This window comes from Symphodus melops (genome assembly GCF_947650265.1).
Source record: "Symphodus melops genome assembly, chromosome: 2".
Classification (NCBI taxonomy): Eukaryota; Metazoa; Chordata; class Actinopteri; order Labriformes; family Labridae; genus Symphodus; species Symphodus melops.
In genome coordinates this window covers 348,079-370,578 of record NC_136692.1, presented here as the reverse complement: position 1 = coordinate 370,578, position 22,500 = coordinate 348,079, and the positions used below count along the sequence as shown (strand labels likewise).

Genomic DNA, 22,500 nt, shown 5'->3' with positions numbered 1-22,500 from the left:
TCCTCGTTTCTTCTCCCCTCCTCTCTCCTCGTCTCCTCTCCTCGTCTCGTCTCGTCTCCTCGTCTCGTCTCCTTTCCTCCTCTCCCTCCTCTCCTTTCTCCTCTCCTGCTCCTCGTCTCCTCTCCTCTCCTCGTCTCCTCTCCTCGTCTCCTCTCCTCTCGTCTCCTCCCCTCTCTCCTACCTCCTCCCTCTCCTTCGTGCTTTCTCCTCTCTCCTCTCCTCTCCTCCCTCCCCTCCTGTCTCCTCCTCCTCCTCCTTCCTCCCTGTCTCCTCCTCCTCCTCCTTCCTCCTGTCTCCTCCTCCTCCTCCTTCCTCGTCTCCTCCTCCTCCTCCTTCCTCCTGTCTCCTCCTCACAGTGTTTTCTCCTCTTCACTCTGCAGCCTGCGACAGTATCTTCTCTGTGGTCTCTCTGCCGCACGGTCCCACGTTAGTATGACCCTCCTGACTCTCCGTACATCACCTTCATCACTCACCTGTCTCACCTTCATCACTCACCTGTCTCACCTTCATCCTCACCTGTCTCACCTTCATCACTCACCTGTCTCACCTTCATCACTCACCTGTCCTCACCTTCATCCCTCACCTGTCCTCACCTTCATCACTCACCTGTCTCACCTTCATCCCTCACCTGTCTCACCTTCATCACTCACCTGTCTCACCTTCATCACTCACCTGTCTCACCTTCATCCCTCACCTTCATCCCTCACCTTCATCTCTCACCTGTCTCACCTTCATCTCTCACCTGTCTCACCTTCATCCCTCACCTTCATCCCTCACCTTCATCACTCACCTGTCTCACCTTCATCCCTCACCTGTCTCACCTTCATCCCTCACCTGTCTCACCTTCATCCCTCACCTGGTCTCACCTTCATCTCTCACCTGTCTCACCTTCATCCCTCACCTGTCTCACCTTCATCCCTCACCTTCATCCCTCACCTGTCTCACCTTCATCCCTCACCTTCATCCCTCACCTTCATCCCTCACCTGTCTCACCTTCATCTCTCACCTGTCTCACCTTCATCTCTCACCTGTCTCACCTTCATCTCTCACCTGTCTCACCTGTCCTCACCTTCATCCCTCACCTGTCTCACCTTCATCCCTCACCTTCATCACTCACCTGTCTCACCTTCATCTCTCACCTGTCTCACCTTCATCTCTCACCTGTCTCACCTGTCTCACCTTCATCCCTCACCTGTCTCACCTTCATCTCTCACCTGTCTCACCTTCATCTCTCACCTGTCTCACCTGTCTCACCTTCATCCCTCACCTGTCTCACCTTCATCCCTCACCTGTCTCACCTGTCTCACCTTCATCTCTCACCTGTCTCACCTGTCTCACCTTCATCCCTCACCTGTCTCACCTGTCTCACCTTCATCTCTCACCTGTCTCACCTTCATCCCTCACCTGTCTCACTCAAACCTTCATCACACACTGACCAGCCAAACTTTTAACACACCTGTTCAGCACTTGTTTTCGTTGTCCATCTCCATGGAAACCATCCGATCATGTTGAACTGTGGATGAAGTGATGTCAGGATGATCCACCTGTACCGATCTGATCCAGACTGAACATGAGGTGGATCACACCTGTACAGGTGTTTCCATTAAAGTCACCTCCAAGTGTCATGATGTCACCTGTGTGTTACTCTTCCTGTCAGTGTGTTCTCTTTGTGTGTGGTTCTAAAGCTGTGTTCTCTTTGTGTGTGGTTCTAAAGCTGTGTGTTCTCTTTGTGTGTGTGGTTCTAAAGCTGTGTGTTCTCTTTGTGTGTGTGGTTCTAACGCTGTGTGTTCTCTTTGTGTGTGTGTGTGTGGTTCTAAAGCTGTGTTCTCTTTGTGTGTGTGTGTGTGTGGTTCTAAAGCTGTGTTCTCTTTGTGTGTGGTTCTAAAGCTGTGTTCTCTTTGTGTGTGGTTCTAAAGCTGTGTGTTCTCTTTGTGTGTGTGTGGTTCTAAAGCTGTGTGTTCTCTTTGTGTGTGTGGTTCTAACGCTGTGTATTCTCTTTGTGTGTGTGATTCTAAAGCTGTGTGTTCTCTTTGTGTGTGTGGTTCTAAAGCTGTGTTCTCTTTGTGTGTGTGGTTCTAACGCTGTGTTCTCTTTGTGTGTGTGGTTCTAACACTGTTCTCTTTGTGTGTGTGATTCTAAAGCTGTGTGTTCTCTTTGTGTGTGTGGTTCTAAAGCTGTGTTCTTTGTGTGTGTGGTTCTAACGCTGTGTGTTCTCTTTGTGTGTGTGGTTCTAGCACTGTGTGTTCTCTTTGTGCGTGTGTGGTTCTAAAGCTGTGTTCTCTTTGTGTGTGGTTCTAAAGCTGTGTGTTCTCTTTGTGTGTGTGGTTCTAACGCTGTGTGTTCTCTTTGTGTGTGTGTGTGTGGTTCTAAAGCTGTGTTCTCTTTGTGTGTGTGTGTGTGTGTGGTTCTAAAGCTGTGTTCTCTTTGTGTGTGGTTCTAAAGCTGTGTGTTCTCTTTGTGTGTGTGGTTCTAAAGCTGTGTTCTCTTTGTGTGTGGTTCTAAAGCTGTGTTCTCTTTGTGTGTGGTTCTAAAGCTGTGTTCTCTTTGTGTGTGGTTCTAAAGCTGTGTTCTCTTTGTGTGTGGTTCTAAAGCTGTGTGTTCTCTTTGTGTGTGTGGTTCTAACGCTGTGTGTTCTCTTTGTGTGTGTGGTTCTAAAGCTGTGTTCTCTTTGTGTGTGTGGTTCTAACGCTGTGTATTCTCTTTGTGTGTGTGGTTCTAAAGCTGTGTTCTCTTTGTGTGTGTGGTTCTAACGCTGTGTTCTCTTTGTGTGTGTGGTTCTAACACTGTTCTCTTTGTGTGTGTGATTCTAAAGCTGTGTGTTCTCTTTGTGTGTGTGGTTCTAAAGCTGTATTCTTTGTGTGTGTGGTTCTAACGCTGTGTGTTCTCTTTGTGTGTGTGGTTCTAGCACTGTGTTCTCTTTGTGTGTGTGTGGTTCTAAAGCTGTGTTCTGTGTGTGTGGTTCTAAAGCTGTGTGTTCTCTTTGTGTGTGTGGTTCTAACGCTGTGTGTTCTCTTTGTGTGTGTGTGTGGTTCTAAAGCTGTGTTCTCTTTGTGTGTGTGTGTGTGGTTCTAAAGCTGTGTGTTCTCTTTGTGTGTGTGGTTCTAACGCTGTGTGTTCTCTTTGTGTATGTGGTTCTAACGCTGTGTTCTCTTTGTGTGTGTGGTTCTAAAGCTGTGTGTTCTCTTTGTGTGTGTGGTTCTAACGCTGTGTGTTCTCTTTGTGTGTGTGGTGCTAAAGCTGTGTGTTCTCTTTGTGTGTGTGGTTCTAACGCTGTGTTCTCTTTGTGTGTGTGGTTCTAAAGCTGTGTGTTCTCTTTGTGTGTGTGGTTCTAACGCTGTGTGTTCTCTTTGTGTGTGTGGTGCTAAAGCTGTGATCTGTGTGTGGTTCTAACGCTGTGTGTTCTCTTTGTGTGTGTGGTTAGATAGATAGATACTTTATTGATCCCGAGGGAAATTCAAGCGCTGTGTCAAATTGTAGCGCTGTGTTCTCTTTGTGTGTGTGGTTCTAAAGCTGTGTTCTCTTTGTGTGTGTGGTTCTAAAGCTGTGTTCTCTTTGTGTGTGTGTGTGGCTCTAGCGCTGTGTGTTCTCTTTGTGTGTGTGGTTCTAACGCTGTGTGTTCTCTTTGTGTGTGTGTGTGTGTGTGTGTGTGTGTGTGTGTGTGTGGTTCTAAAGCTTTGTGTTCTCTTTGTGTGTGGTTCTAAAGCTGTGTGTTCTCTTTGTGTGTGGTTCTAAAGCTGTGTTCTCTTTGTGTGTGTGTGTGTGTGTGTGTGTGTGGTTTTCGCACTGTTCTCCTTTTTTCATGTGTGGTTCTAACGCTGTGTGTTCTCCTCTCAGGATCCTCCTCGGTCTCCTCCATGGTGAGCTTCAGCCGTGGTTCTGAGGAGGTTCCGGTTCCTCCTCCGGTTCCTCCTCGCAGACGTCCTGAGTCAGCTCCTGCTGAGTCGTCTCCTTCAAAGGTAAACCTCGATGTTGTGATTAGAACCAGAACAATCTGTCTGGTTCTGTTCTCACTCTGTCCCCCCCCCCCTTTCCACAGATGATGTCACAGTTGGACAGCCCCCCCGCAGTGCCGCCTCGACAGCCCACCTGTAAGCTCGTCCCCACTCGTTACTCGTCGTTGTCGTCGTCTCCCCCGGACAGCCCCCCCTCTCTGCCGCCTCGGGAGCCTCTGAGCTCCCCCCTGCACCTCCTGCCCCCCCCTCAGGGCCGCCCGCCTCGCTGTGACCTGCTGCCTCAGGCCTTCTTCCCCTCCACCTCCTCCCCCTCCCCCTGCGTCAGCTCCGCTCCTATTGCCTCCTCACCTCCCCATCCTGCCCCCGTCACCCCCAGCCCCCTCCCCGCCTCAAAGAAGACGGCCCTCCCCTCGCCCCCCTTATCCCTCCTTCCCCTGGATGGCCCCCCTGTTCCCCCCCGACATGGTGTCCCAAAACTTCCCCCAAAAACCTACAAGAGGGAGTCTCTGAGCCACGCCCCCCTGCTGGACACGCCCCCTGCCTTATGATTGGCCAGCCTGGACCTTCTGTAAGGGGGCAGCTGATTGGACAGCCTGTTTGAGGCGGGACTAGAAATGGAAACACTACAGCTGATTGGATCAGAACTAATGGCTGGATTTAAAACAAACGGGCCAATCAAGATGCTCTGATCCAATCTGGACTGTCAAAATAAAATGCAGATCATGTGCTCTTATTGTGAAAAACTGACTGATGTGGCCTCAGGCTACAGGACTTTGAGGACCCGTCAGGACCTGGACCAGAACCACAGAGGTACTGTGACGGTTCTGGTCTCCGAGTGGATCCTCCAATAAAAAAACGACAAGGGAACCAAAACCAGGTCTACTGTCTTTATCAAGTTGACTACAGTCCACTACAGACCACCAAAGTCCACTACAGACCACCAAAGTCAACTACACAATATCACAGTCCACTGCAGACCACAGTAGTCCAATAAAGACCACCACAGTCCACTACAGACAGTTAGTGCCGTAACCTGCGATCTTGAAGTTTCCTCTTTTTTTCCCAAAATAAAGCTTCAGACAGCACACAGGCACAGCTCATTTACATATTTAAAGCTACAGTCAGACACAGCTCATTTACATATTTAAAGCTACAGTCAGACACAGCTCATTTACATATTTAAAGCTACAGTCAGACACAGCTCATTTACATATTTAAAGCTACAGTCAGACACAGCTCATTTACATATTTAAAGCTACAGTCAGACACAGCTCATTTACATATTTAAAGCTACAGTCAGGCACAGCTCATTTACATATTTAAAGCTACAGTCAGACACAGCTCATTTACATATTTAAAGGTACAGGCACAGCTCATTTACTTATTTAAAGCTACAGTCAGACACAGCTCATTTACATATTTAAAGGTACAGGCACAGCTCATTTACTTATTTAAAGCTACAGAGCAGAGAGGGGGCGTGGTCAGACACAGCTCATTTACATATTTAAAGCTACAGACACAGAAACAGCCTGTTCTGAGCAGGGCTGAAATAGAGGGGTTTATAGACATGATCAAATACAGGATCAGAGTGGAGTTACAACAACACACTTCACACACATGATGAAGAGGAGCGAGGACACTGATTTCACCTGAAGAAGAGGAGGTCATGTGACCTTTAACATACGTAGAAGCAAGGTTGGATTAAAAGAACATATTGAACATAAGTCGGGATGATTGATCCAGGTGAAAAGCCCAGATATCAGAGATGTGTTCCAACCTGCTGCACCGTGAGGACCCGACCGATAATCTTATATCGGGCGTTCTCTTGGAGCTCGTTCTGCAGAGATAGATTTAGAGTTGATCCCTCAGCTGTCAAACAAAGATGTTTAATGAAGACAAGATGGTCACTCATCTGAAAGTAACTGAGCATGTACGATCATCACCGCTCTACACTGGTGTTGTAGTACTCAAACTCGGTCTTGTCTCGGCCTCGGACTGGGAAGACTGGAGATTTGAGTGAATAGAAGGGAGACGCCTGTTTCTAAACAAACATAACTTCTATTTATTTGCAGTTAGACTTTTATCCCCTGGTTACGGACGCAACCTTCCCGCTGTTCTGGTCTAAGTGAGGGACACGCCCCCTGCACATTAGTCTGTCTTGGCCTTGGATAGTGTGGTCTAGACAACACCAGCTTCAATATATACATACAGCGCCCTCTGCTGGTGAAAGAGCTGCTAGTGTAACAAATGAACTCAAAACAATATTTGACTGGTGAATAAATTAAGCAACGTTGGTGAATATCGGACAGCAGATACTGATGTGACTGGACAGGCTGATAAAGCTAACTCGAGGGTAGAACAGTGTTCGATAGAACAGCACTGAAGCACAGATACGTGGCTGTGGCAAGCAGCAACCTCCACTGTTGAAACATGAAGCTGAAGTATGAACTCCTGCAGTACCTGGAGTGTCCACTAGAGGCTGGCTGCAGTTCCTAGAGTGTCCACTAGAGGCTGGCTGCAGTTCCTAGAGTGTCCACTAGAGGCTGGCTGCAGTTCCTGGAGTGTCCACTAGAGGCTGGCTGCAGTTCCTGGAGTGTCCACTAGAGGCTGGCTGCAGTTCCTGGAGTGTCCACTAGAGGCTGGCTGCAGTTCCTGGAGCGTCCACTAGAGGCTGGCTGCATATGCTTCCTCTAGGTAGTATTATGAGAAAACACTCCATGAACTTTCATTGCTATGCAGACGATACTCAGCTCTACATAGCAATGAAGCCAGAAGACGCCAACCAGCTTCGTAAACTAGAAGCCTCAAGGACATCAGGACCTGGATGACCAGAAACTTCTTACTGCTCAACTCAGACAAGACTGAAGTTCTAGTGATTGGTCCTAAGAACCTTAGAGAGACTTTCTCTGATGATATGACGGCCCTTAGTAGTATTAGTGTAGCCTCTAGTACCACTGTTAGGAACCTAGGAGTTCTGTTTGATCAGGATATGTCCTTTGATTCCTACATTAAACACATTTCAAGGACAGCTTATTTTCACCTTGGTAATATCTCTAAGATCAGACAGATCCTGTCACAAAATGATGCTGAAAAATTAGTTCATGCATTTGTTACCTCCAGGTTGGATTACTGTAATTCTATTTTAGCAGGGTGCTATGGTAAATCTCTAAAGACCCTCCAACTCGTCCAAAACGCTGCAGCTCGTGTTCTTACTAGAACGAGGAAAAGGGACCACATGACTCCTGTATTGGCTTCTCTCCATTGGCTCCCTATAAAATCTAGAATAGAATTTAAAATCCTTCTGCTCACCTACAAAGCTCTAAACGGTCAGGCACCATCGTATCTTAAAGAGTTAATTGTACCGTACTATCCATCAAGAACATGACGTTCCCAGAATGCAGGCCTGCTCGTGGTGCCTATAGTCTCTAAAAGTACTATGGGAGGTAGAGCCTTTAGTTATCAGGCTCCTTTGGAATCGTCTACCAGTCGGGGTCCGGGAGGCAGACACACTAGGTACTTTTAAGAATAGACTTCAAACTTTTCTTTGTGATAAATCTTATAGTTAGGGCTGGCTTAGGACCAGCTCATAGTTATGCTGCTATAGGTCTAGACTACCGGGGGAACTGGCACCAGGATCTCTTATCTCTCTCTCCCTCTCTCTCTCCCAGCTTTCTCACCTTATAGTAATAAGATATGTCTATAGTGACAAGCAGTAGCTTGTCTCTATCTTTGTATTCTAACCTCTCCTTTTGAGCTCTCTTAGGTTCCTTGAGCTCTCTTAGGTTCCTTGAGCTCTCTTAGGTTCCTTGGGACTGTTGGTGAGGATGGCCTGCCCAAACAACCCCCCCCCCCCCCCCCCCCCCCCCCACCTATCCCATCCTATCCTTCTGTCTTCATCTTGTCCCATTTTCAAGCCCAGCACAGTTTAGCAGATGGCTGTTCATCATGATCCGGGTCTGCTGAAGATTTCTGCCTGTTAAAAGGAAGTTGTTTCTTGCCACGCTATGATGGATTCAGCTGGGCTCTTGTAATATAGCCATCAGTAAGGTCCTTTACCTGCTTTATGTAAACATAACAATGAGCATGTTTACCTGCTCTTTGTTAATGTTAACAGACAAACAGTAAGGTCCTTTACCTGCTTTTGTAAAGTGTCTTGAGATAACGCCTGTTATGAATTGACGCTATATAAATAAAGATTGATTGATTGATTGATTGAGTTCCTGGAGTGTCCACTAGAGGCTGGCTGCAGCAGCACAGGAAGTCACATACACACCCATTCAAACAGCCTGTTTTTACAGCAGACATGAACATGTTTACAGCACACAGACCGCCAGCTATGGGACTCCAGCGCCCCCTGCAGGAACAGACAGGTGACAACACTCAGGCTTCAGATGTTCATATTTAAGTCTTTTTAGTTCGAGTCTATGCCGACTCAAAACATTCACTCGTAGAGCGTAAACACGGAGAGCGCCGATGGCCTGGCGTTCATGTTGCGTGTACAGAGGCGAGTTCAAATCCACTTTCTCCCACCAACACTTCCTGTCTCTCGTCATGGTAACAGATCAACACCAGCCGTTTCTTCTTCTGCAGTTTTATTGAAGTGGTTTTTTAAACATGGATCAGCTGATCGTAACGATTTCAAAACAAAACATCTAAACATTAAAGGTTCATATTTTTCAGATTTCAGTTTAATAAAGTTTCATTTCTTTAGTCATCAAACATCTGAACAAAAAAAACGTATTTTCTCAAGTTTCTAGATTCCTTCAATCTGAATACATCAGGAGGGGGCGGGGCCAAACTGACCCCAGATGTACTGTCAGTCAAAGTTGTTAAAGCTCTCTGATTGGTTGGACACAGATCAGGGATCTGATGGGTCGACTTTAAGTCCAAGTCCTTCAGGGTCAGTCTTGATCAGAATCTGGATCAGTCTTTGGGGGATCCGGTTGGTTCTGCTTCAGTGTCTAGAGCATCTGGTTGGTTCTGGAGCAGTCTCTGGATGCGGTCTAAGATGATCTGGTTTGAACAGGAGCAGTCTTCAGATCCGTACGGGGCAGCAATAGTCAGGACCCCCGCAACCCTAAGCTCCGCCCCCTCCTCCTCCACAGGGATCCGATTCTTCTCCAGCCAGCTTCGGACCCGCACCCTGGTGGTGGTCAGGACCTCGGGGTCCAGTCTGCGGGGAGTCGGGGGGAGGAAGGAGGACTGGAGGCGCTCTGTGGTCTCCTGGTCTGCCTCCTGCAGGACCTGAACCTCCTCCACCGCATGACCCATCACCACCTGGACTGAGGCCTTGCCCGGCAACCCGAAGTCCACCAGGACCAGACTGCAACTCAGAGAAAAGATCAGCATCAGTCATGAACCATCAGATGCCCCAGGTTTATGACATCACTTCCTGTAAGACCCTCAGAACATCTGTATCAATTCATCCAGATCTAAAACCTCAGGTGGGACTGTTACCATGGTGATGAATACAGGTGACTTTATTCAGTGTGTGTGTGTGTGTGTGTGTGTGTGTGTGTGTGTGTGTGTGTGTGTGTGTGTGTGTGTGTGTGTGTGTGTCTCACCTGGCTGACACCGGGTCCACTGTTAATAGCCAGCCGCGGTGCTCTTCATCTTTTCCCGCCTTCACCCTCACCTGTTTGTTGACGTAACTTGTCCACTGCAGCGGACCTAACAGAGGCCAGTCACACTGCATCACGGTCCGAAACGACCTGCCTGATGTGAAATGAACACAAACGACACACCTCACAGCTGCACGCGCTTTAAACCGCTCCGGAGAAAACACAGCACCCTCAGAAGGTTCCGCTTCCGGTCGCATTGATGGAGTGAAGCGCTGTCGCCCCCTGCAGGTTAACACGGTACACTACAACAGAATCCAACAGCAGCTCGAAGAGGGAGATGACGTCATGATGCAGGTAAATGTGATGAATGCTGAACAGCAGCAGAAGGATGGTCACATTAAAACCATCAGTGTCACAGTCAGCTGAATCTGAGAGTCCCTGACCCCAAACACTCGGCCCCCCTTTGATTTGAGCCTGGACCTTGGAACTGGTCTGTGTTGTCATAGTAAGTGATCTAAAGATCTCTTCTGGAAGGGACTGGTAACCAGTGGAGGAAAGCGAGGAGAGGAGTGATGTCGTGTGTGTAAACCAGTAAGAAGCTGAGCCGCTGTATTGTGCACCAGTTGGAGGCGGGAAGGTGATTTTAGGGTGATACCTGAGAGTCCACTTTAGTCTCTGGATGGAGAATACCTGTGTGTGTGTGTGTGTGTGTGTGTGTGTGTGTGTGTGCTTAAAGAGCTCTGATTGCTGGCGTGTGGGCCCGCCCCTTCACATAAGCCCCGCCCCTTAGGTGACATCACAGTGGTTTCCAGCAGCTGAGAGTGGGGGTCAGACTGCACACGCTCACACTCAGAGGAGGAAGATGGCCGACTCCACCAGCAGCAGCTCTGACGCTTCATCACCCAACAACGCCTCCTCCTCCTCCTCCTCGCTCAGAGACCTCTCGCACTCAGGTACGACTCACCTGTGCACATCTCTCTCTGCCATCATGGAGACAGCTGATCAGCTGATTGCAAAGCTCACTGCTGATTGGTTGATGATCATAATAATCTTAAAGTTAATCTAATGCCTTTCTTTTGGCAGTGTGTAACTTGTTGTCATGGTAACGGTCACCTCAGATCAACAGGATTGGTTTAGAATAAGTCTTGTACTGGCCCTTTAAACTGTAGCTAACTGTAAAGCTAACTACCTGCTGCAGATATTACTCGTGTTAGTTAGCATGAGAGCTGTTAGCTTACCGGCTAGTTGATTAGCATGTTGGTTAGTGTGATCACACACACACACACACACACACACACACACACACACACACACACACACACACACACACACACACACACAGCTCATTGTGCTCTGTTTGCTAACAGTCAGGTGATTCTGTTATTCAGACTTTAATTCAAGCTGCTTACAGCTGCAGGATGTTAATCTGGTGACCTCTGACCCCTCAGACTGCTAATACATCACATGTGATCACCAGCAAACATCAGACAGATTATTGAGAATATCTAAGATCTTTGTGATCCCAGAGAGGAAGCAGGTTTTCAACCCGTCAGGTGGCAGAAGGTGACAGGTGTATTAGTCACACCTGAGCTCAACAGGTGTTCAAATCTTTCTACCTTTTTACTCTCATGCAGCCTTAGAACTCGTCCACTGGAAAGAACCAAAGAAGTCTGCTGTCGCTTTCAGCCTGTCTCTGCTCGTCCTTATCTCCGTGGCAACGCTGTCGGTCATCAGTGTGGTGTCCTACCTGCTGCTTACCTGCCTCTGTATCACCATCACATTCAGGTGAGAGGGCGGGGCCACCTGGGAAGTGTACTGTCAAAAGAGTTCATCATATCCATCAGGTGTGATGAGGTCACAGGTAAAGGTCTCAGGTGTGATGAGGTCACAGGTAAAGGTCTCAGGTGTGATGAGGTCACTTACTTTAATAACTTTGACTTCCTGTCCACAGGGTATATAAATCTGTGATCCAGGCCATTCAGAAATCAGACGAAGGTCATCCATTCAGGTAACACACACACACACACACACACACATCTATACACACACACACATCTATACACACACACACACACACACACACACACACTAAGTGTTCTTCTGATCCTCTCAGGTCTCTGTTGGACCGGGACATCTCGTTGTCATCGGAGACGGTCCGTCAGCTGGCTGATCAGTCTCTGGTTCATTTGAACTGGTTCAGTAATCAGACTCGGAGGCTGCTGCTGGTCGAGGACTTGGTGGACTCTCTGAAGGTCAGAACTTGTTGATGCTCATGCGAATAGCTAATGCTAACTGTAATGCTGACAGCTAATGCTAAATGTAACGCTTACAGCTAATGCTAACTGTAATGCTGACAGCTAATGCTAACTGTAATGCTGACAGCTAATGCTAAATGTAACGCTTACAGCTAATGCTAACTGTAATGCTGACAGCTAATGCTAAATGTAACGCTTACAGCTAATGCTAGCTGTAATGCTGACAGCTAATGCTAAATGTAACGCTGACAGCTAATGCTAACTGTAATGCTGACAGCTAATGCTTACTGTAACGCTGACAGCTAACGCTAAATGTAATGCTTACAGCTAATGCTGACAGCTAATGCTTACTGTAACGCTGACAGCTAATGCTAACTGTTATGCTGACAGCTAACGCTAAATGTAATGCTTACAGCTAATGCTAACTGTAATGCTAACAGCTAACACTAAATGTAATGCTTACAGCTAATGCTTCATTTCAAGCTAAATGTAAACTCTAAGTTTTTCCTAATTTCTTCAGTTTTTAATGTTCTGTTTATGTTCTATCTCATTTTCCCGTCATGTTCTTTAAATGTTCGGCGTCTGTCCCAGCTGGCTGCTGGGATGTGGTTGATGACGTACATTGGGTCGATCTTTAACGGCGTCACCATCCTGATCCTCGGTGAGTCTGTGACCGGTCCTGTTGGTTAGAACAGGTTTGATTCCCCTCGGTTCTGGGTTTGAGTGACCGTGTTTCTTCTTTGTGTGCAGCGGATGTCATCTTCTTCACGACTCCCCTGATCTACCAGAAGAAGAAGGTACAGACCAGGCGAACATCATCAACACTCCTGTCATGTTTTATTCAGGAGTTCTGTTAGGAGGGCTGAAACTGATTCATTATTCAAGGAACTATTTTCCTCAGCGGAGGCATACATGGCCTCTGTGTGGTTGTGTTGGCTCGTTATCAGGACAGATGTTGCGCCTACAGCTGGCAGTATCAGTCACAGTGTGTGTGTGTGTGTGTGTGTGTGTGTGTGTGTGTGTGTGTGTGTGTGTGTGTGTGTGTGTGTGTGTGTGTGTGTGTGTGTGTGTAGACGCAGATTGATCACTACATGGAGGTGATTCGGGGCCGAGTGGAGGAGTCGCTGCAGAAGTGAGTTAATAGAAGAACAACAGAACATTCTGGAACACTTTATCGTCTCCTTGGTAACGTCTGTCCAGCACACATTCAGCTGCTTCTCCCAGAATCAGTAAATAACACAAAGACGTCTGCATGGAAACAGAAACACAACATGATGCACAAGCTCTCCAAAAACACAGCACGGGAGATAGGAACACAGAACATGAGCAGAGCAGAACTTCAGGTGTTCTTTGGACTGCAGGAACTTGTTCATAGTTCTCGGAGCTGTTGGAACCCTCCTCCTTTTTTAGCTCCTTCTTCAGACTAGATTCAGATAAAGTCCCCACGCTGAGGGGACGGTTCCTCTTCAGAAAGTCCCCAGAACTGATCGGTTCTAAAACCCCTCAAAATACACGAGAGGAGCAGATCACTAGAAGAACATAGAACTTGAGAACATAACAACAGAGCATAGAACTTGAGAACATAACAACACAGCATAGAACTTGAGAACATAACAACAGAGCATAGAACTTGAGAACATAACAACACAGCATAGAACTTGAGAACATAACAACACAGCATAGAACTTGAGATGCAAAAAAGAACTCAACACTGAAGCTCCGGAAAGAAATCTACATAAATGTATATATTTGCTAAAAGTTCATTACCAGAGGCACAACGGTTCGTTCCGTCCGGGTTCGTTCCGTCCGGGTTCGTTCCGTCCGGGTTCGTTCCGTCCGGGTTCTTCCTTCGGTGCCGTACAGACAGGCGGGTTTAGGTGTTAAAGGTCTGAGTTGAGAAATCAAAAAAAGTTCTCGTTGTAGGAGACGCCTTTGTTGTTGTTGTTGTTTGTTGTTATGATATGTTCAACACAAACTGTGTGTTTTCCAGGTTACACAACAGGTTACCTGGAGCAGTGAAGAGAACGAAAGCTGACTGACCACCTGACCTGCAGACACAGTGCCCCCCCCCCCCCCCCCCCCCCCCCCCCGCCCCCCATTGGTCCATTTGTCAGTGATTGACCTGCTGAAATTATTCTTAAAAAATGAATAAATCTGTCCTTCAACCCTTTGACTTCTATTATCATTAAAGGAACAGTTCACTTTATTACCATTAAAGGAACAGTTCACTTTATAACCATTAAAGGAACAGTTCACTTTATAACCATTAAAGGAACAGTTCACTTTATTATCATTAAAGGAACAGTTCACTTTATTATCATTAAAGGAACAGTTCACTTTATTACCATTAAAGGAACAGTTCACTTTATTATCATTAAAGGAACAGTTCACTTTATTATCATTAAAGGAACAGTTCACTTTATTACCATTAAAGGAACAGTTCACTTTATTATCATTAAAGGAACAGTTCACTTTATTACCATTAAAGGAACAGTTCACTTTATTACCATTAAAGGAACAGTTCACTTTATTATCATTAAAGGAACAGTTCACTTTATTATCATTAAAGGAACAGTTCATTTTATTATCATTAAAGGAACAGTTCACTTTATTACCATTAAAGGAACAGTTCACTTTATTATCATTAAAGGAACAGTTCACTTTATAACCATTAAAGGAACAGTTCACTTTATTACCATTAAAGGAAAAGTTCATGTTTTACAATTAAACTTAATTTCAGTTTGATCTCATTTGTATTTTAAAAATGTTCAGTTCAGTTTCTCTGGGTTAATAATTGTTCTTGTGCTATCAAATTGGGATCAACTTGATGATTAACTGAGCATGCTCAGTAGCGGGTCGAGAAGCCGTGGATCTCCAGTTTAGAAATGTCTCTGTGGTTGGAGAAGACTGCTCGGTCGATACGAGAGCTGGGACTGCCAACATTAGTCAGCCACAGTATCCTGAGAAAAAAACAAAGAAACAAAAACACCAATGTGGACTGAGGTGGTCTCGGGTTTGTCACTATGTGGATTTGTGTTCTCCGGTCAGCATGTGGACTCACATCTCATGAACTTGATCAGGCGGTCCCTGGATTTGTCCAATCACAGTACCCTGTTTGGTGTTCTTCACCCAACCGCTCAGACCCAGAGACTGACCCTGATCCTCTGTGTACTGACAGACATATATTTATGTTTTTATCGTGATTAATCACATTTTGATGGGAAATTGTGATTGAGTTGCAATTTTGATCCAATGTTGAAGTTCCATTATTAAGAATTTCAAAATAGAGAGAGAGGATAACTCTCTATGGTGCGGAATAGCATGAGATTAATCGCAATTCAAAAAAAGAATGCATTAATTTCATTAGTTCATGCTAACAGTGCTAATAAATAGTTTAGGAAGAAACTCACCATTCTGAAGCAAACGAAACGCCTGAAACAGACAAACTTGTTAGTGTCACATTATCAGCCAAATAAAGTGAATCAGTGTTGTTTGATAGGACAATCACACCTTTTACTCATTTGTCTCATTATAAACACAGATAAACCTGTGACACTCCACAAAGTATCATGAATTTTAAGCATGTCTTAATGATCAAATATCAGTAAATTAATACATTCAGAAACGTAATAACCAAGATATTTCAGTTACCATGGCTGCTAACATACAGCTGCTAACATACAGCTGCTAACAATCAGCTGCTGACACACAGCTGCTAACACTCAGCTGCTAACATACAGCTGCTGACATACAACTGCTAACATACAGCTGCTAACATACAGTTGCTAACATACAGCTGCTAACATACAGTTGCTAACATACAGCTGCTAACATACAGTTGCTGACATACAACTGCTAACACGCAGCTGCTAACACGCAGCTGCTAACATGCAGCTGCTAACATACAGTTGCTGACATACAACTGCTAACATACAGCTGCTAACATACAGTTGCTGACATACAACTGCTAACATACAGCTGCTAACATACAGTTGCTAACATACAGCTGCTAACATACAGTTGCTGACATACAACTGCTAACACGCAGCTGCTAACACGCAGCTGCTAACATGCAGCTGCTAACATACAGTTGCTGACATACAACTGCTAACATACAGCTAATAACATACAGCTGCTGACACACAGCTGCTAACATACAGCTGCTAACATGCAGCTGCTAACATACAGCTGCTAACATACAGCTGCTAACATACAGTTGCTAACATACAGCTGCTAACATACAGCTGCTAACATACAACTGCTAACATACAGCTGCTAACATGCAGCTGCTAACATGCAGCTGCTAACATACAGATGCTAACACACAGCTGCTAACATACAGCTGCTAACATACAGCTGCTAACATACAGATGCTAACACACAGCTGCTAACATACAGCTGCTGACACAGCTGCTTTTGTTATGAGACCTACCCTGCACGTTCCCAAAAATCTCAAAATCCACAGAGGTCAGTTTGGTTTTAGACATGACAAGTTGAAGGAGACAACAAAAGAGCAAAGCAGATATAATAACGGACAGAAACATGTCCGTCTGAAGTTTAGCTCTGAGCTGCATTTATTTTTATCTCTGATACCTGACACTCATGTCCAAATAAAAGCTCTGCTTTATCAGCAGCAGCTTCCTGTGCTCCTTCTTGCAGTAGCCTACCTTTCAAAAAGAGAAACATTGACTTAATTATCAATTTCATTTTGAAATTCATCTCTAGCATTCATCCTTGACATTGTTGATGATTTCCTGTAAATGCTTGTCAAAATAAAGGTCTAAATTCTTCATATTTAGACCTTAGCTAGCACATCGACACAGTATTTCCAAAATCCACCGTTTCACATAATCCAAGCACATGCAGGACTGAAATATGATGAACAGGTGGAGTTGGCATATTTGATATCCCGGAGATTCCCAAAGGAATTCATGCTCTTCCAGTTGACTTGCCTTCGCAGATGTACGTAAGTGGGAATTGAACGTTAACGTACGAGTGTGTTGCAGAAAGTGTGAAGCTGAGAATGTGTGAATAGCTGTGAAAATCTGGGCTGACGTTTGGATTCTTGTGTGGCGAGTTTCAACTGATTTGGGATTTTGGGGTCCAATACCGATATTAGGGAGAAAAAAATATGTTCCGATTTATTGGCTGATGTCTTCGATCTCTGTTTGATCTGTAGAGATAGAAAGTTATAAACATTTGTTTTCATTGTGTTGAATCCTTCAGATATATTTGATGTTTGTTGTAACCTAAACAGCGACCTCTGCAGGTGAAAGAGAACTGCTAGTGTAACAAAATTAAACCCAAATTAAATGACTGTATATTTGACTGGTGAATAAGTTGAGTAATATTGGTCCATATCTAATAAAAAGCTGATACCAACAGCCACTGGATAAACTGATATCGGCTGGTCGATTTATCGGTCAGGCTCAAGTTTGAACAACTTTCTAAAATTTTAGGGTTGAAGCAATTGGAAAAAAAACAATATAATTTTAAAACATTTTTGACAGTTGACGTAATATTATCTTCTTGACGAGACTTCCTATTCTAGATTTATATCTTCAACGTTTTATTACACTTATTCTCATGTAAAGTAATCTGAGTGTAAACTAAAGCTGATCCTTCAATAAAAGCACGATTGTAATTTATACCGTGGATAACTTCTGAGAAATTATTATTTGAACAATAGAATAAAAAGAGATGTTAGACAGATGAGATCAAACAGACAGCCAAAACAAATCACAACAAGAAATTTTATTATATATGAATTAATAAGAAACTGAACTGAAACTGAAATGATGACAACAGAAATAATCCGTTAAGTTTTATAAATATTAAGTATTAGAGTTTTCCCTGAACATTTTAGAACCCTAACAAACTGTAATAATACAGTAGCCTATCAAAACATACTAAAACTGTAATAAACCGAGGTCTGCCATAAGGTTGTCCACCTGGGAAGGGTTCAGGTGTTCAGTTTTATATCAGCCAGTTTCTAAAACCAAAGCAGATATTTACTCTGAATCTTATTAGCATAGCATTAGCTTTCTGGCTAACAGCTAAGCAGACTAGGACTATGTCCTAAACCATGCACTTATTGTGTATGTGAGAAATACCCAGATGTTTGCTAGATTTTGAAGTATGAAAGAAGTTCATACTAAATTGCCCCTGAACATACTGCTGCTCTCAGACTGTCCAATCACAGAACTCAAGTCGCTGGCTAGTAGCTTAAAGGAAAGCGCTGTGTTCAAATAATTTTATACGTTGTCAAATAATACCAAAATAACTATATAGCTTTTTTAGTGATTCTTTTCTTGGACCAACGGTCATGCTAGCCACACGCTAGCTCATAAAATGGAGCTTGTACCGTTAGAATGTCCAGTGACCCATAGCTTAGAATGTAGCTAACGGCATGCTAACAGTCGGGTTAGTATGCAGACTCAGGCTACATGTAGCTCCTGTCCCAGTCTGTTTACTGGAGTAGTGAACAGCACAAACAAACATTATGGGATGGAGATGAATGTTTCAGGGAATCAGTCAGATGATCAGGCGTTACCATGGATACAATAATAGTAATGGAGTCTTTTCTTTGACACAGATAGAAGCTGAGTAACAGCTGGCCAGGTGTTCATCAGGGATCCATTAAATACATGAACCTGAAATAAATAAACCTTTAAAAATAAACAACGCTTTGAAAGACACTTTGTCTTCCAGTTCAACCAGCACAAAGACGTAGTTTCCATTTAAACCGGTGCTACAGGTTGAGTTCCCAGTTAAACCAGTGCTCTGAAGATGAAGGAAGAAGCGGCTCCTAATGCCAACCCCAGAGACAGGAAGAACGCCATGATGCTTCCGGCGGTTTCTGCTTCATGAGGAAGAACGTTCCTGCAGAAAAGAAAATCAGCTCTTAGTTTTTGTTCATCATGAATTTATAAAGTTTAAGGTTTGACATTAATGATGTCAGAGGCTGACAGATGTTTTCAGGTGTTTTTCAGGTGCGTACTTTGGCCCGTAGCACATGCACAGGCTGGCCAGGTAACCGTTGCTGAAGGCAAAGAGAAGCATGAAGACGATGAACCAGGCGTCATGGTGGAAGTAGACAGGTAGGCTGAGACGAGGCTGAACGTTACACAACATGAAGAGAGGAAGGAACACGACACGACACACGACGGACGCAGGGAGCAACACGCTGTCCTTCTGTGGCTGCAACACAAAGAGAACACACAGGTGAACACACACAGGTGAACACACAGACAGGTGACACACAGACAGGTGAACACAGACAGGTGAACACAGACAGGTGAACACAGACAGGTGAACACACAGACAGGTGACACACAGGTGAACACACAGGTGAACACACAGGTGAACACACAGACAGGTGACACACAGACAGGTGAACACAGACAGGTGAACACAGACAGGTGAACACAGACAGGTGAACACACAGACAGGTGAACACAGACAGGTGAACACAGACAGGTGAACACACAGGTGAACACACAGGTGAATACAGACAGGTGAACACAGACAGGTGAATACACAGACAGGTGAACAGACACAGGTGAATACAGACAGGTGAACACAGACAGGTGACACACAGACAGGTGAACACAGACAGGTGAATACAGACAGGTGAACACAGACAGGTGAATACAGACAGGTGAACACAGACAGGTGAACAGACAGGTGAACACAGACAGTTGAATACAGACAGTTGAACACAGACAGGTGACACACAGACAGGTGAATACAGACAGTTGAATACAGACAGGTGAACACAGACAGGTGAACAGACAGGTGAACACAGACAGGTGAACACAGACAGGTGAATACAGACAGTTGAATACAGACAGGTGAACACAGACAGGTGAATACAGACAGGTGAACACAGACAGGTGAACACACACAGGTGAACACAGACAGGTGAACACAGACAGGTGATATACAGACAGGTGAACACAGACAGGTGATATACAGACAGGTGATATACAGACAGGTGACACACAGACAGGTGAACACAGACAGGTGAACACAGACAGGTGAATACAGACAGGTGAACACAGACAGGTGAATACAGACAGGTGAACACAGACAGGTGAATACAGACAGGTGACACACAGACAGGTGAACACAGACAGGTGAACACAGACAGTTGAATACAGACAGGTGAACACAGACAGGTGAACACAGACAGGTGACACACAGACAGGTGAATACAGACAGGTGACACACAGACAGGTGAACACAGACAGGTGACATACAGACAGGTGAACACAGACAGGTGACACACAGACAGGTGAACACAGACAGGTGACACACAGACAGGTGAATACAGACAGTTGAATACAGACAGTTGAATACAGACAGGTGACACACAGACAGGTGACATACAGACAGGTGACACACAGACAGGTGATATACAGACAGGTGAACACAGACAGGTGACACACAGACAGGTGACATACAGACAGTTGAATACAGACAGTTGAATACAGACAGGTGACACACAGACAGTTGAATACAGACAGTTGAATACAGACAGGTGACACACAGACAGGTGACATACAGACAGGTGAACACAGACAGGTGACACACAGACAGGTGACATACAGACAGGTGACACACAGACAGGTGACATACAGACAGGTGAACACACACAGGTGAACACAGACAGGTGACATACAAACAGTTGAATACAGACAGGTGAACACAGACAGGTGAATACAGACAGGTGAATACAGACAGGTGAATACAGACAGGTGAATACAGACAGGTGACATACAGACAGGTGACATACAGACAGGTGAATACACAGGTGAACACAGACAGGTGACACACAGACAGGTGACACACAGACAGGTGACATACAGACAGGTGACACACAGACAGGTGACATACAGACAGGTGACACACAGACAGGTGACATACAGACAGTTGAATACAGACAGGTGAACACAGACAGGTGAATACAGACAGGTGAATACAGACAGGTGAATACAGACAGGTGACATACAGACAGGTGACATACAGACAGGTGAATACACAGGTGAACACAGACAGGTGACACACAGACAGGTGACACACAGACAGGTGAACACAGACAGGTGACATACAGACAGGTGAATACAGACAGGTGAATACAGACAGGTGAACACAGACAGGTGACTGTAGGGCAGATGTTTATACTTAACTCACCCACATACAAAAAGCTGTTAAGCTCCGCCCACTCCAGTCACACAGGTTAAAGAGCAGGAAGCAGCAGACGGGGATGAAGTATTGTTCTGTGAAAGAACCAATCAGAAGACCCAATAATTAAAGTGATTAATCAATACAGGGACATTATTAATGATTACTCATATTTAAAGTCACATTTGTAATATCATTACAGAAACTATGGATCAATAATCAATCGGCCCTCTCTGGTTATGTAACTGTGTCAGTCAGCAGTTTAGTCATTAATGATGTCATAAACATGAACACACTCACATGTTCCACACCTGAAGCACCTGACAGGTGATCAGAGGCTCAGTGAGCACGTGTCATTAACATCAAAACGTTGTTTGGTGTCTCAGCTTCATGTGATGAAAACAAAACCACCACAGAAGAAGAGAGCTGAGACAAACAGGAAGTGATGTGTGGACTCACCCCAGGAGCCTCCCTCAGCTAGCGTGGATTTGGTGTCAGCGGTGATGGCGGGAAACGTTCCTATGGTGACGGTGAATGTGAAACACACGGACAGAGCCAATAACCAGATCTGAGGGTCAAAGGTCAAAGGAACACACACACAAAATCAGTAGATTTAAAGCACTTTAAACTCATGAACTACAAACCATAAAAACTACAAAATGTCTACAAACTATTAAACTACAAATTAAACAGAGAGGTGTCCCAGCTCGGTCTCTGACGATGTCTCACCTTCTTAAAGATTTCAATCATGGAGACTTCCTGATGTTTGTTTTGGTCTGTTGAGTCAGCATGAACCTCTGAAGAAGGACAAGGGACAAAATAAATACAGGGACACTGAGGACCACTATCTACAGAGACACACTGAGGACCACTATCTACAGAGACACACTGAGGACCACTATCTACAGGGAGACACACTGAGGACCACTATCTACAGGGAGACACTGAGGACCACTATCTACAGAGACACACTGAGGACCACTATCTACAGAGACACACTGAGGACCACTATCTACAGAGACACACTGAGGACCACTATCTACAGAGACACACTGAGGACCACTATCTACAGAGACACACTGAGGACCACTATCTACAGAGACACACTGAGGACCACTATCTACAGAGACACACTGAGGACCACTATCTACAGAGACACACTGAGGACCACTATCTACAGGGACACACTGAGGACCACTATCTACAGAGACACACTGAGGACCACTATCTACAGAGACACACTGAGGACCACTATCTACAGGGACACACTGAGGACCACTATCTACAGAGACACACTGAGGACCACTATCTACAGAGACACACTGAGGACCACTATCTACAGGGACACACTGAGGACCACTATCTACAGAGACACACTGAGGACCACTATCTACAGAGACACACTGAGGACCACTATCTACAGGGACACACTGAGGACCACTATCTACAGAGACACACTGAGGACCACTATCTACAGAGACACACTGAGGACCACTATCTACAGGGACACACTGAGGACCACTATCTACAGAGACACACTGAGGA

At 45.2% G+C, this 22,500-nt stretch overlaps 5 protein-coding genes across 6 annotated transcripts in view; 2 read left to right on the top strand and 3 right to left on the bottom strand.

Moving 5' to 3' along the window:
* Nucleotides 1–4,826, top strand: part of sos1 (son of sevenless homolog 1) — a 27,469-nt gene extending 22,643 nt beyond the window's left edge. The window contains exons 21-23 of one of the 2 annotated variants that reach the window (XM_079337460.1): nt 381–425; nt 3,835–3,956; nt 4,037–4,826. In XM_079337460.1, coding sequence (XP_079193586.1) covers nt 381–425; nt 3,835–3,956; nt 4,037–4,501 — 632 coding nt within the window. In that variant the 3' untranslated portion in view covers nt 4,502–4,826. The remainder of the gene's footprint in view (nt 1–380; nt 426–3,834; nt 3,957–4,036) is intronic. The other variant, XM_079337459.1, reaches the window with a different exon arrangement.
* Nucleotides 4,827–8,528: 3,702 nt separating this feature from the next.
* gemin6 (gem (nuclear organelle) associated protein 6) lies at nt 8,529–9,758 on the bottom strand. Its single transcript, XM_079334437.1, has 2 exons — nt 9,518–9,758; nt 8,529–9,276 (listed from the first exon to the last, which is right to left on the bottom strand). The coding sequence occupies exons 1-2, from the start codon at nt 9,646–9,648 to the stop codon at nt 8,877–8,879; spliced, it is 531 nt and encodes a 176-aa protein (XP_079190563.1). The 5' UTR covers nt 9,649–9,758; the 3' UTR covers nt 8,529–8,876.
* Nucleotides 9,759–10,262: 504 nt separating this feature from the next.
* Nucleotides 10,263–14,253, top strand: LOC306820479 (reticulon-3-B-like). The gene is made up of 8 exons (XM_079338328.1): nt 10,263–10,467; nt 11,149–11,299; nt 11,466–11,522; nt 11,628–11,766; nt 12,361–12,430; nt 12,520–12,566; nt 12,843–12,901; nt 13,760–14,253. The coding sequence occupies exons 1-8, from the start codon at nt 10,377–10,379 to the stop codon at nt 13,806–13,808; spliced, it is 663 nt and encodes a 220-aa protein (XP_079194454.1). The 5' UTR covers nt 10,263–10,376; the 3' UTR covers nt 13,809–14,253.
* Nucleotides 14,254–14,457: 204 nt separating this feature from the next.
* On the bottom strand, nt 14,458–16,587 carry LOC306820457 (acylphosphatase-2-like). Its single transcript, XM_079338309.1, has 4 exons — nt 16,201–16,587; nt 15,180–15,195; nt 14,831–14,940; nt 14,458–14,729 (listed from the first exon to the last, which is right to left on the bottom strand). The coding sequence occupies exons 1-4, from the start codon at nt 16,341–16,343 to the stop codon at nt 14,615–14,617; spliced, it is 384 nt and encodes a 127-aa protein (XP_079194435.1). The 5' UTR covers nt 16,344–16,587; the 3' UTR covers nt 14,458–14,614.
* Nucleotides 16,588–17,700: 1,113 nt separating this feature from the next.
* Nucleotides 17,701–22,500, bottom strand: part of LOC306820039 (equilibrative nucleoside transporter 1-like) — a 13,326-nt gene continuing 8,526 nt past the window's right edge. The window contains exons 8-12 of the mRNA XM_079337687.1: nt 21,685–21,752; nt 21,415–21,523; nt 20,965–21,050; nt 18,770–18,969; nt 17,701–18,651 (exon numbers count right to left, since the gene is read on the bottom strand). Coding sequence (XP_079193813.1) covers nt 18,540–18,651; nt 18,770–18,969; nt 20,965–21,050; nt 21,415–21,523; nt 21,685–21,752 — 575 coding nt within the window. The 3' untranslated portion in view covers nt 17,701–18,539. The remainder of the gene's footprint in view (nt 18,652–18,769; nt 18,970–20,964; nt 21,051–21,414; nt 21,524–21,684; nt 21,753–22,500) is intronic.

Coding starts and splice junctions, on each gene's coding strand:
- gemin6 (XM_079334437.1), bottom strand. CDS start 9,648: ATGCAGTGTGACTGGCCTCTGTTAGGTCCGCTGCAGTGGACAAGTTAC. Junction 9,277..9,517: donor GTGGACCCGGTGTCAGCCAG/GTGAGACACACA, acceptor TCTGAGTTGCAG/TCTGGTCCTGGTGGACTTCG.
- LOC306820479 (XM_079338328.1), top strand. CDS start 10,377: ATGGCCGACTCCACCAGCAGCAGCTCTGACGCTTCATCACCCAACAAC. Junction 12,431..12,519: donor CGTCACCATCCTGATCCTCG/GTGAGTCTGTGA, acceptor CTTTGTGTGCAG/CGGATGTCATCTTCTTCACG. Junction 12,567..12,842: donor TGATCTACCAGAAGAAGAAG/GTACAGACCAGG, acceptor GTGTGTGTGTAG/ACGCAGATTGATCACTACAT.
- LOC306820457 (XM_079338309.1), bottom strand. CDS start 16,343: ATGCAGCTCAGAGCTAAACTTCAGACGGACATGTTTCTGTCCGTTATT. Junction 14,730..14,830: donor CCTGATCAAGTTCATGAGAT/GTGAGTCCACAT, acceptor TTTTTTTCTCAG/GATACTGTGGCTGACTAATG.